General features: G+C 37.4%; 1 protein-coding gene across 1 annotated transcript; it reads right to left on the bottom strand.

The window, feature by feature from the left end:
• Window positions 1–832: 832 nt before the first annotated feature.
• LOC106875676 (chitin deacetylase 8) lies at window positions 833–8,267 on the bottom strand. Its single transcript, XM_014923916.3, has 2 exons — window positions 8,110–8,267; window positions 833–4,963 (listed from the first exon to the last, which is right to left on the bottom strand). Exons 1-2 carry the CDS (start codon window positions 8,192–8,194, stop codon window positions 3,984–3,986), a joined length of 1,065 nt encoding a protein of 354 aa, XP_014779402.1. The 5' UTR covers window positions 8,195–8,267; the 3' UTR covers window positions 833–3,983.
• Window positions 8,268–13,701: the final 5,434 nt, after the last annotated feature.

Genomic DNA, 13,701 nt, shown 5'->3' with positions numbered 1-13,701 from the left:
GGTTTCGCTATCAACGAAAATTACTTCCGTAATAGTCCGTAGCTCATCAATACGATCGTTCTTTTCAATATAATTTGCAGAACTATACACGAGACGTCCGCATAAAATTAGACATGTGTATAGTTCTACCAATTACAACGGGGTTATATTTCGAATGTCTTCGTTTTAGCGCGCCAAAAATACCGGAATTAATTCTGCAGAAGATAATTCACTGCAATGAATTTTGCCGGTTAGAGAACATATTTATTTAAAATTTAAATAATAATAATAAGGGTAACAAATTGAATATCAATTTGATTAATATCAATTTAAAACCAGTGGCCTAGCATATTGAAAAATCTGAAGGTTCAGAAAAATTATATTACATACATGTAATAGGGATAGTCCATTTATTTATTTATTTATATATATATATATATATATATATATATATATATATATATATATATATATATATATATATATATATATATATATAATTCAATTAGAGGTTATATAGCCTCATGAAGGGATGGCATCATCCAAGGAAATACTGGTTCAATACCTAATATTTAGGGAAAAATTGATTTCCTTAAAATAATAGGTTTGTATATAAACTGTAGCTTATATTCATGTAAAGGAAGAAGAAAAAGGAGATTTTGGAGTCAATAAGAGTTTATTATAAGCAACAAATCGACCATTATCCCTTACGGCTGTTTCAATTATGCACAGTGGAATTAATTCAATATTAAATTCATATTTCTGAACATAATCTCTTCAGAGCGAAAAAATACATATTTCTCGAAGCGTCTTTATATGAAAGGAACTTTGTAAACAATAAGCAGGAAACGCATTTATAGATCAACTACTTTATTAAAACAGGGCAAAATTCAAATGAAATACATTTGGCTAGATAGATTAGCAAAGTCGAGGATAAGAAATATACAGAATGGACGGGCCAAAAGTCACGCACCAAGACAACTGACATTTTATTATTATTATTATTATTATTATTATTATTATTATTATTATTATTATTATTATTGTTCAGTAGTTTTATTTTTATAACGTGCTTTCACTTCACTACCGAGCGCAGCTCTGTGCGCTTTGGGTATGTGCTGTGGTTTGCTGTGGTGCTCTTATGTTTACTGTATTGAAAGTGTTTTGCGTAGAATGTGTGCAGTACCCAGTAGTGCAATTTTCTGTATGTTATATATATTTATAAGTCCTGGTGTTTTTGTTATGTATTTGTCTGAATATTTTTTTATTATACCTAAGGCACCTACTATGATAGGAATTTTTTTTGTTTTTAGACTCCACATTCGAGTTATCTCTATTTCCAGGTCATTGTATTTTGAAATGTTTTCCATTTCTTTTCGAGAAACGTTGTCATCTGCTGGTATTGATACATCAATTAGAAAGCATTTTTTTTCTTCATGATCTTTGACAACTATATCTGGTCTATTTGCCTTAATTTCTCTATCTGTGTGTATTGGCATATCCCAGAGTATGGTTGCTTTCTCGTTTTCTGTGACCTTTTCTGGCGTGTGTTTATACCATCTTTTTTCTGTTGTTATTCCATAGTGTTGGCATAGCTTCCAGTGTATATAGGTCCCAGCTCTGTCGTGTCTGTGAATATATTCCTTCTTAGCCAGGACTGGGCAGCCAGAGATAATATGATTTATTGTTTCTTGTCGATCTCCACATATTCTACAGTTACTTGTTATATTTCTTTTCATTATGTGTTTTTGGTAATTTCTGGTGGGGAGGCTCTGGTCTTGTGCAGCAATTAAAAATCCTTCAGTCTCTGCTTTGAGTCCTGATCTTCTCAGCCATTGCTGGGATTTTTCTCTGTCTATTTCTTTCGCATTTAGTTTAGCCCAGTATTTACCATGTAGGGGCTTTTCTTGCCATCGTTTTATCATGGTCCGTTGCTGTTCTAGTTTTAGTTTGGATTTCATTTGTTTTATAGCTTTTTTTCATTTGTTTTATAGCTTTATTTCATTTGTTTTATAGCTTTATTTCATTTGTTTTATAGCTTTATTTAATTTGTTTTATAGCTTTATTTCATTTGTTTTATAGCTTTTTTTCATTTGTTTTATAGCTTTTTATTAGCTATAAAACAAAAAAAAGTTATTATTATTATTATTATTATTATTATTATTATTATTATTATTATTATTATTATCCTTATTATTACTATTATATGTTTGACTTTGCTTTGTATTTGTACAAGTTGACTCCAAGTTTCACCCAGAGACCTCAAGAGACAAGTTAGAAGTACATGTTGGTGTTATGCCTAGGGTGTCATATATTTGGTTTTGCACATAGTATTGTTCTGGAGAATGTTAAAGATACCATAACAAAATTATGAGTTTGTTTTAAAATTTGAGATTACATAGACAGTATTTTACGTAGGATATGGGCAGTTCCCATGAGTACTATCTTTTGAATTTCTGCCATTTTGGGGTTTCCTGGTATCTGAGTTAGGTAGGAATTGGCTCCTTTTGCTATCATTCCTAGGGCAACTACGACAACAGGTACTGTTTTAGTTTTCAGGTTCCACATTTCGCCAATTTCTATTTCAAGATCTTTATACTTGCTCAGTTGTTGGTTGGTCTTGACAGATATGTTTATGTCGATTGGGACAGTCATATCAATGACGAGGCAGGATTCTGACCTGAAGTTTTTAAATATAATGTCTGGCCTATTCGCATCTATCTTTCTGTCAGTTTGAACGGAGAAGTTCCAGAGGAGTGAGATGTGACCATTTTCAAAAACTGAAGGTGGTTTGTGTTCCAAGCATTTTTTATCATGGGGCAAGTCCAGGTTTTTTCAAATTACCCAGTGAATATATTGTGCAGCTCTATCATACCTGTTGAGATACTCTGTAGGCGCAAGAAGTCTCTACATGGAGACAACATGATCAATGGTTTCATTTCGTTGTTGACATACACGACATGTTGGGCTGGCTACTGTCGTTCTTTAATATGTTGGCCAGGTAGTTCCTTGTAGGTAAGCATTGATCTTTGGCTGCTATGATAAACACTTCTGTTTCTGATTTTAAGCCAGAAGACATTAACCATTGATGGGTAAGGGCTTTGTCAACAACGGCACTATTAGCTCTCTTTGGGTATTTACCATTGAGGAGTTTTTCTTGCCATTTATCAGTCAGAATATCTAAGGCAGTAGTTTTAGCACGGTTTTTCATATGCTTAGCTTTTTTCTGCGCTTGTTTCTAGTACGTCTATTTCTGGAATTTGTTGTATTTGGAATTCACTTTGCCTGTTTTGTTACTGAGTATGATATTTTCTTGCTTTCATGCTTTAAGACAAGTTTTAAGATCCAGTCATCAGAGTTTTTCATGTAGGTGTCTAGACCAATTGTGGCTATCTTCATTGTTATTTCCAGTTGTAAAAGTCCACGGCCTCCCTCTTTTCTTGGCAGGTAAAGTCGGTCTATATCTGCCTTAGAGTGGTGCATTCTTTGCATTGTCAACAATCTTCGTATTTTTCAAGCAACGTAAATTGAAGTGTTTTTCTCGAGAATGCAACAGATCGCCCGGTCAAGGGTTCGAAACCACAATCTTACTGTCTTTAATCCACCACCCTAGCCTCTAAGCCATGCGTATCCGTTTGTTCATTATTATTTTATTTAAGTTTAGAAAAATTGAAACATGTCTTCGACAATTCCGGAGTTTGTTGAACTTATTTTGTGCGTGAATTTTGGCCCAACCTCTGTGTGTGCGTACGTGCGTGTGTGTGTGTGTGTGTGTGTGTGTGTGTGTGTGTGTGTGTGTGTGCGCACGCGCGCGTGTGTGTATGTGTCTTTGTGTCTGTGTTTATACTCCTCCAACACTTTGACACCATGTGCTTTAGATTGTCTGGTAGAATAGAATAAAGTTAACAAAGTCGCTTAGATCAGAATTATAGAGACTCTGAGAAAAATTAGTGTATGAAAAAAAAAACGTTCAAAAAATCTTCTGGAAAACAAACTCTGTGATTTTAACAATTCCAAGCGTCAACGTCTAAATTTGTTTTCATTTTCTTCGGATTCTTTATCCATTCCAAAGCCTTTGATATGCTCAATATCCAAACATCTTCCATTTGAGAAATTTCTTCTAGGTATTGTTTCAAGACTTCAAACCTATACGGTTTACTAAGAACCCAATTCACATGAAGAAACAGACCAGCCGGAGCACGATTTGTATCATAATTCTTGTATAACGCTTCCTTCATAAACTTGACAAATTCTTCTTTGTTCGTTGGTTGATCACAACCATCGTAGAGAGAACAGGGTTTTTTCTGCTTGTCATACCAACGATTTACGGGTATTTCCCAAAGGCCAGGATAGGATTTTGTTGGACATTTCTCATTCATACAAGCCTTGCCTGGAACGCCGTTGGACTTTTCTTGTTCGAGTTCATTCTTTAAAGGAGTATCTAGTGTGAATGGCCAGTACTGTTCCCTGTCCTGATCGCTGTCAGTGCCCATAACTATCGAAGAATCCCAATCATAACCCAAATCTTTCAGGACCTGAAATTGAATGTCACCTCCCATTTGAAGAAAAGGTGAACGGAAACCTTTAATTTCACTTTCAGGAATGCCGGATTTCTCAACAAGGTTCTTTTTTATTCCGTTTATTTCGTCTCGGTATTCGGCATAAGTCTTATTACTCCAAGAAGCGATTGGAAATGCATGGGATATGGTGTGACTGGCCATTTCATGCCCATTGTCGTACATTTCTTTTGAAAAAGTATAATTATTTTCACCAGAAATAAAAAATGTGAAGCTGACAGGACATCCGTTAGGGTTTTTTAATCCAGACGCTGACAATTCTCGGTAGTATTTAATATTTTTTTCAGTGAAACCGTCATCAAAAGTAACCAAAACTATTTGTGGAATTTCCTTGCGTGAAAATCCTTTCGGCATTTCACTAGTCACGCCTTTACAGTCAGGGAGTCGACAATCGGCGACAGAAAGCCCTAGAGAGGAAAGAGAAAAATGTAAATATAAATCAATATGGTACTCCGAAATTAAATATAATAGATTATAGCAAATTTAATTAAAGTATTAAAATCAGAAAACTACTTATACATTTCGTTTTTGTATTTGGTTTGCAAGATTCTTTATGTGAATTCGTGTGTTGAAGCATATTTTATTGTGTCTGGAGAGTGAGTCGTTTTCTTTCAGCGTTTTATTAATTTAAGACATTCACCGATTTCCACTCATTTACTTATTTACTTTTACTAAAATTGTCGTTGCGACTTGCAACATTTTCAATAGTCATTGTCTCTGTCCGTTATTGGAATTGCGTGTTTTTTTTTGTTTTTTGTTTTTTTGTACGCATGCGTCTGCGTCAGTGTGCGGTTAATAAATGTTTCTAGTTCTCCGTCGCTTCAATGATTTCTTTTAAAAATCTCCCAAGAGACGTATAGACACTACCCAGTTGACCCGGTGAAAACATTTAGATACTGTCTGTTATAAACAAATAAAAACGTGTGAGAAATCGCCAAGCAACGTGATATTCTATTCTGAAAGAGGTACAATAGGCATCTAAAATATTTACTTTGATCCGACACACATGATAAAACATAGATATATTAATTATAAATCTGAAAGAACAAATATGGTAATAGACACAATAGTAGTAGTAGTAGTAGTAGTAGTAGTAGTAGTAGTAGTAGTAGTAGTAGTAGTAGTAGTAGTAGTAGTAGTAGTAGGTCTTTCTAATTTTGACACAATGCCAGCAATTTTAGGAGGAGATGGTGAGTCGATTACGTCGATCTCGTTTATTCAATCGTACATCATATTGTCATCTTTGATGATGATGAGGATGATGATAATGATGATGGAAATGTATAAAATAGCACCTACTCTGCGAAACTTTTTGTCTGTAAGTATGAGATCATGGAGAACCACACTGACTTTGAACAGTGACAATGAATCCCTAAATGCTAGGGATGTAAGAATTTCATGTGGCATTTTCCAGGGTGATTCTCTATCACCACTCCTCTTTTGTCTAGCCCTAATACCGCTCTCAAAATTGCTCAATGATGCACAATACGGTTATAAAATGTTTGATAAAAATATAAATCATCTCATTTACATGGATTATTTAAAGCTATTTGCAAAAAATGACCAACAACTACAGGGCTTACTAGCGATTGTTAAACAATTCAGGGATGACATCAGAATGCAATTTGGCCTCGATAAATGTGCAAAGCTACCTTTATCAAAGGAAAATTGACAGAAACATCTAACGTTAACCTTGACCAGCAGAATGTCAAAAAGGAGTTAGAACCAGCGGATAGCTACAAATACCTAGGGGTAATTGAAGGGGACGGAATAAAAAATGCAGTGATGAGGGAAAGGGTCAGAAGAAAATGTTATCGCAGGGTGAGAGCAATACTCAAGGCAGAGCTGAATGCAAGAAACAGGATCGAAGCAGTCAATGCTTTAGCCGTACTAGTCGTGACTTACAGTTTCAATATTATTAACTAGTCAAATACTGGAACGTGTAATCTTGACAGAAAAATATGAAAACTGTTGACAATGCATAGAATGCACCACCCTAAAGCAGATATAGACCGGCTTTATCCGGAACACACCAACCTGTCGATTCTCGTTCAGGTTCTTCTCGAGGATGTCGTTTCTCTCTCCTTCCTCTAATCTCCTAGAGAACACCATGGTGGGGCTTCCACCGACAGTCCTCTTGTTTATTGGAACAGGACTGCGACTGAAAACACTAAGTGCCAGGTACTCTGGTTCGGTCTGTGCTTGATCCAAATCTGCAACTCTGTCAAAGAGCCGAGCTGTGGAAAAGTGTGTCTGAAAAACGGCGACCACACCGGCTCATTGTCAAGGAAACAATGGAGATTCGGCAGCCCAGCGCATATTTGTGTACTATTAGCCACGGCATCAAGAAATCATTATAGACAAGTTTATATAATGCTAGTTTTTGTCTTCCTTTAATCCCACGAATAACGAGATGCATACAGAAGCTGTCGACTTTTTGGCTGTGAATAGCGGGAGCCAAAGTAGAAAAGCTTACAAATGTTTTGCATACCTTACCTCTAGTTTCATGTCATAAAACAGAGATCTCCAAGACCAGTGGTAAGTGATGCCAATGTAACCATTAAGGCTGAAACATTATATTACTATTGCGCGCGTAAACTTACACAAGACTAGATATGTAAATTGATATTCAGTTGACCAATATGTCTACCAAGCAATACTGAAAGGCAAAAACATACAAGTCTATGATAACAACATTAGCATGTGATCGATCCCGATCGTTAATTCCCGGCACGAGTTTCGTCACCATAGACTTAACCTTTGCTGCTCAAACACAAGAAAAAATTTCGCAACTGATAGAACCCTCTCTGTTATCATACAGAATTTTGTACATAAAAGGGGTGCAACTAGTAATTAAGAGAATGTGAAGAATAAAAGTATGATAATTTCTTAACAAACTTGAATCGAGATAAATAACTGAATGACTTCAAGTGCCATGTGAAAAGATAGAATAGAATATTTAGTAACGGTATAACTAATCTCAGTGGAGGCACAATGGCCCAGTGCTTAGGGCAGCGGACTCGCGGTCATAGGATCGCGGTTTCGATTCCCAGACCGGGCGTTGTGAGTGTTTATTGAGCGAAAACACCTAAAGCTCCACGAGGCTCCGGCAGGGGATGGTGGCGAACCCTGCTGTACTCTTTCACCACAACTTTCTCTCACTCTTTCTTCCAGTTTCTATTGTGCCTGTATTTCAAAGGGTCAGCCTTGTCACACTGAGTCACGCTGAATATCCCCGAGAACTACGTTATTAAGGGTACACGTGTCTGTGGAGTGCTCAGCCTCTTGCACGTTAATTTCATGAGCAGGCTGTTCTGTTGGTCGGATCAACTGGAACCCTCGACGTCGTAAGCGACGGAGTGCCAACAACACAACTAATCTCAAATACAGTTCCATTATGCTCGTTTCCTCTCTTCTAGTTGTAATACTCATAACACTTGGCCGCCCAGGCATCTGTTAAAACTTTGTAATGTCTTAGTCCAAAATATATTTTGACTGAAATGGTTATCGAACTGCTTTTTGTAAATTATGAGAAAAAATATTATTTACTCACCCAGTGCCAACGACATAGATGCACTGAGAACCACTAAAACCACCAGAAAATAGTGAGTTCTTTCTACAGATCTGTGTCCCATCATGTTCTTTGAATGGAATATTCAATTCAGGCTGATGCTAGCGCTCAAATTGAAAAAAGTAAGCAAGTTAATCTATATATACAGCTCGGAAATGTGTACGTGCATCTTATAAAAACATGTGTACATAAACGCACGCACACAGATAATTTGCGTATGATTATTTCTTCAAGGTGTGTTTAGATATGCAAGAGTTTAGTATAAAACGGATATTATGAATGCTAAAGTTGTTTACATCACTTGACACTTTACAAAGTGCGTCTGTTAAATAGCAGATAATAGAGGGTGAAATTTCTTGTAATAAGAGTTTGCTACTGCTTACTAATGCAGTCGTGTCTGTACAAGCATTTCTTTCTTCTAAAAACTCTGCCTCAACGACATTTGGTTCATTCGTCTAACACTTTTTTTAAAGGATTGTCTTGAACTATAATCGTTCTTTTATGAGGCAGACAAATAAATAACGAGACTTCGTGATTGTCACAATAACTTATTTAAAAGTCCACTACTTAAAAGAGTTTGATAATAACTTTGACAACAAGCGCTTTTTATTTTATTATTTTTCTTATGTGGCTTTGCGCCAAAATCAAAACATTTGTTTTTCTTATTGTGTTCTGTCGGCTATTATACGCAAGTGTGAAAACACAATGTCGTAAAAAAGCCATACTTGAATATTTGACGGGCCGGAGTGAGCGAATGCTATTGGGTTCCAAGCAGTCATGCACAACACTTACTCGGTTGTGCAAGGCGAACCATGAGTCGAAATGGTAGTAGACTTTATACTTACCTCGACGGCCTGCCATAACTTACAGTGAAAAGGGTGAGATATTGCGAAAAGCCGTTGAATTACTTGTGGTGGTGAACGGTAGTCCAAGGTGTAAGTCGCCAGCTTCGAATGGTCTGCTATTCGAATATATGCCAGATGTGTTTGACCACGTCTTCGCAGACGGCTACTGCAATTGGCAACAGAACTGGATCAGTGATAAGAGGCAAGAAAAGAGCTAGTACTGCAGAGACTGAGCTCCGTAAAGGATTCAATAATTAATAACCACAAGTCCGTAAATCAGTGGTTAATGCTTGCCATCGATGGTTCAGTCGGGTAAGCGCAAACATTCGCCATTCCGAATATCCATCTACAACAAACTTCTCATATGGTGGTAGTAAAGCGGTGAGCTGGTAGAACCGTTAGCACGCCGGGCGAAATGCTTAGCGGCATTTTGTCTGTCTTCGTGTTCTAAGTTCAAATTCGAAGGGTACCGCTTGTCAGATGGTCCATTTGCTGTCAGCACCCGTTGCGTGGAGGACTGGGCATGCCGTAGCTGATGATGCGCAGACATGCGCTGAGGCTGCGACATCTCCAGCGATACCTTCGCAGTGGGCAGGTGTGGTATCATATCGTATGCTTTAAGATAGTCAACCCATGTCATGCTCGGGCTTAAGTGTCTCCTCTTGCAGGAGTAGCTGTTTGGTAAGTAGCTTGCTTACCAACCACATGGTTCTGGGTTCAATCCCACTGAGTGGTACCTTGGGCAAGTGTCTTCTACTATAGCCTCGGGCCGACCAAAGCCTTGTGAGTGGATTTGGTAGACGGAAACTGAAAGAAGCCCGTCGTATATATGTATATGTATATATGTGTGTATGTTTTTTGCATCCGTCGTGAATACCTTGTTTTGTCCATAAAATTTGATTCTTTTGTCATACCTTCTGAACCGTCGGACTTTCAGTTGTATTCGTTGTTTCACTATTTCCTTGGTTGCAGGAAGACTTATAAAATCTTTGATTTTCTGTTTTTGCTCGATTTTTCAAGCTCGTTTCGTCTTAACATTTACTCCTCTGGCAAGTTCAAGAACTTATACATCCGACCGCAAAAATTCGATCTCTTTTTGTATTACTGTGTCGTCCTGATTGTATTCTGTGTCACACTCTGAGTCACACACTGAGTCACATTCTGTGACACACTCTGTGTCGTCCTGATACCTAATTGAGCAATTACAACTTTAGCAATGGAATAGGTGACGTTATGTAAGGTCGTTAGGTCATTTCCTTTATTTCTTAAGATCTGTCTAAGACCAACATAACATGTCATGATTATGATGCTATCTGTTATACTGTTTGAGAATTTCGGTAGCGGTTCTCTATTGATAATATCAGTAAACTCTGTCTTGCTGAGTTCTCTCATATTTTCTTTTGCTTCTATGATCTCCTCTTCATTATTCACCTCAAATTCTGTGTCATATCTATTTTGGTGTTCTTGAGGTAGATCTGCTTTCTCCTGCTGCTGCTGCTGCTGCTGCTGTTGTTGTTATTATTGTTGTTGTTATTATCGTTGTTGTTGGCAGAATCGTTAGCACGCCGGGAAAAATCTGTAGCGGCATTTCGTCCGTCTTTATGTTGAGTTCAAATTTGAGCCAATATTCGCTTCAAATTTTGGTACAAGGCCAGAAATTTTGAGAGAGGAGTAAAAATACCTCCAATATTAATTTCAGATTTTGGCACGAGCGGCTAACTCGATTACATTAACCACTCCAGTGTTTAACTGGTACTTATTTTATCGACACCGAAAGAACGAAAAGCTGAGTCGTCTTAACTCGAGCCTACATTAAATCTTTATTGACGTAAAGAACTTTTTCCCTCAGTTTTCTGAGTGCTCGATCGCAGTTTACACTATTACAGCCAATAACAGCTGCAATAAGCTGTATAACTATATAAACACCCGTGTGTGATTGTATTTCTACTGTATTCGTTTTCCATGAATCCACGTAGAACTAAGTCGGACTGATAATTTCTCATCCCAATAACTTGCTAAATAAGCAAATTTTATGAAACTGCAAAGCCCTTCTCATTCTAACATTAACGTCTGGTCTTCATGTACCAATAAAGGTTCATAAAGACCAGAAGCCTTCATGTAGCAATGAAAACTCTATGAACTTTATTGTACATAATAGAGTACAATAAAATACTGTTTCAATCACTCAGTCCAGGATCTCAATTTTCTTCCGCCCATCTTTTATTCTTGTAGACGTTTCCCATCAGATATTCATCACACTGATTTCACAAGGTGCAACAACCTAAGACGATTAATAAATGTTTCTAGTTCTCCATCGCTTCAATGATTTCTTTAAAAATGTCTCCAGTTGACTCGGTGAAAACACTTAGATACCGTCTATTATAAACAAATAAAAACGTGTGATAAATTGCCAAGCAACGTGATATTCTATTCTGAAAGAGGTACAATAGCGTTTAAATTATTCAATTTGAACCGACACACATGAGAAAACACAGATATATTAATTATAAATCTGAAAGAACAAATATAGTAATAGATACAGTAGTAGTAGTAGTAGTAGTAGTAGTAGTAGTAGTAGTAGTAGTAGTAGTAGTAGTAGTAGCAGCAGCAGCAGCAGCAGCAGCAGCAATACTACTACTACTACTACTACTACTACTACTACTACTACTACTACTACTACTACTACTATTGTGTCTATTACTATATTTGTTCTTTCAGATTTATAATTAATATATCTGTGTTTTATCATGTGTGTCGGATCAAAGTAAATATTTTAGATGTTTATTGTACCTCTTTCAGAATAGAATATCACGTTGCTTGGCGATTTCTCACACGTTTTTATTTGTTTACAACAGACGGTATCTAAGTGTTTTCACCGGGTCAACTGGGTAGTGTCTATACGTCTCTTGGGAGATTTTTAAAAGAAATCATTGAAGCGATGGAGAACTAGAAACATTTATTAATCGTCTTAGGTTGTTGCACCTTGTGAAATCAGTGTGATGAATATCTGATGGGAAACGTCTACAAGAATAAAAGATGGGCGGAAGAAAAGTGAGATCCGGGACTGAGTGATTGAAACAGTATTTTATTGTACTCTGTTATGTACAATAAAGTTCATAGAGTTTTCATGTACTTTATTGCTACATGAAGGCTACTGGTCTTTATGTAGCTTTATTGGTACATGAAGACCAGACGTTAATGTTAGAATGAGAAGGGCTTTGCAGTTTCATAAAATTTGCTTATTTAGCAAGTTATTGGGATAAGAAATTATCAGTCCAACTTAGTTCTACGTGGATTCATGGAAAACGAATACAGTAGAAATACAATCACACACGGGTGTTTATATAGTTATACAGCTTATTGCAGCTGTTATTGGCTGTAATAGTGTAAACTGCGATGAAATAGTGTGAACACCCCCCAGGTCGTGTAGAGAGCTGGAGAAGGTTCACATGCAGATGACCTGTCCAAGAGCAGACAACAACTACATTGTAATATGTAGATGTGTGCTAAGAAGCTTGCTTCCCAATCACGTAGTTTCGGGTTCAGTCTCACTGCAGGCACCTTGGCCAAGTGTCTTCTACTATTGGCTCGATCCGACCAAAGCTTTGTGAGTGAATCTGGCAAACGGAAACTGAAAGAAGCCCATCGCATGTCTGTGTGTGTGTGTGTGTGTGTTTATGTATGTCTGCATTTGTTCTCCACTCCACCCGCCATCGCTTGACAACCGATGTTGTTGCGTTTACGTTTCCTAAACTTAGCGGCTTACAATGAATAAGTCATGGGGTCGATCTGTTCGACTAACGGCGGTTCTTCAGCATGGCCGCAGTCAAGTGACTGGAACAAGCAAAAGAATAAAAGAAAAAGAATAAAAGATGACACAGGAGTGGCTGTGTGGTAAGTAGCTTGCTTACCAACCACATGGTTCCGGGTTCAGTCCCACTGCGTGGAACTTTGGGCAAGTGTCTTCTACTATAGCCTCGGGCTGACCAAAGCCTTGTGAGTGGATTTGGTAGACGGAAACTGAAAGAAGCCCGTCGTATATATGTATATATGTGTGTGTGTATATGTTTGTGTGTCTGTGTTTGTCGCCCCAACATCGCTTGACAACCGATGCTGGTATGTTTCCGTCCCCGTAACCTAGCGGTTCAGCAAAAGAGAAAGTTGTAATAAGTACTAGGCTTGCAAAGAATAAGTCCTGGGGTCGATTTGCTCGACTAAAGGCGGTACTCCAGCATGGCCGCAGTCAAATGACTGAAACAAGTAAAAGAGTAAAAGAGTATACACATATATTCATACATGTGTGTTTGTGTGTTTGTGTGAGTGTGTGTGTGTATGTTTGTATGTGTGGGTGTGTGCGCCCGCGTATACAACGTAGTCACTGATAAACACGATGTGCATAGCTAGAGTACTTTTTATCATAGATCAAAGTTGTGACTGTTAAGGCTTACTTGTCGACCAAAAGCGAAAAAAAAAAGCACTAAAAGCTCTAATACACAAATATTATACACCATAATGGAAGGAAGTCATCCAGACGTAGCGTTTCTGACCTGAAAATACCTAACTACTGACAAAACCTTTATTGTTACAATTCATTTAACAAGTTGTTTACGCATATCTTTCAGGAAGTCAAATTAAAAATTCCCTCGCATTAATACATGGTGTGGGTGTGTGGTAAGAGGTTTGTTTCCCAATCACATGATTCTGGGTTCAGTCCCATTGCGTGGCACAT

The sequence above is a fragment of the Octopus bimaculoides genome, chromosome 4 (genome assembly GCF_046866305.1).
Source record: "Octopus bimaculoides isolate indiv1 chromosome 4, ASM4686630v1, whole genome shotgun sequence".
NCBI classification, from domain to species: Eukaryota; Metazoa; Mollusca; class Cephalopoda; order Octopoda; family Octopodidae; genus Octopus; species Octopus bimaculoides.
This window is presented reverse-complemented; position numbering and strand designations above follow the sequence as displayed.

Excerpts from the sequence above, each read along its gene's own strand:
- LOC106875676 (XM_014923916.3), bottom strand. The coding sequence starts at position 8,194 with ATGATGGGACACAGATCTGTAGAAAGAACTCACTATTTTCTGGTGGTT. Across the intron at positions 4,964-8,109 it reads ATCTATGTCGTTGGCACTGG|GGCTTTCTGTCGCCGATTGT; the intron begins GTGAGTAAATAA and ends TTTCCTCTCTAG.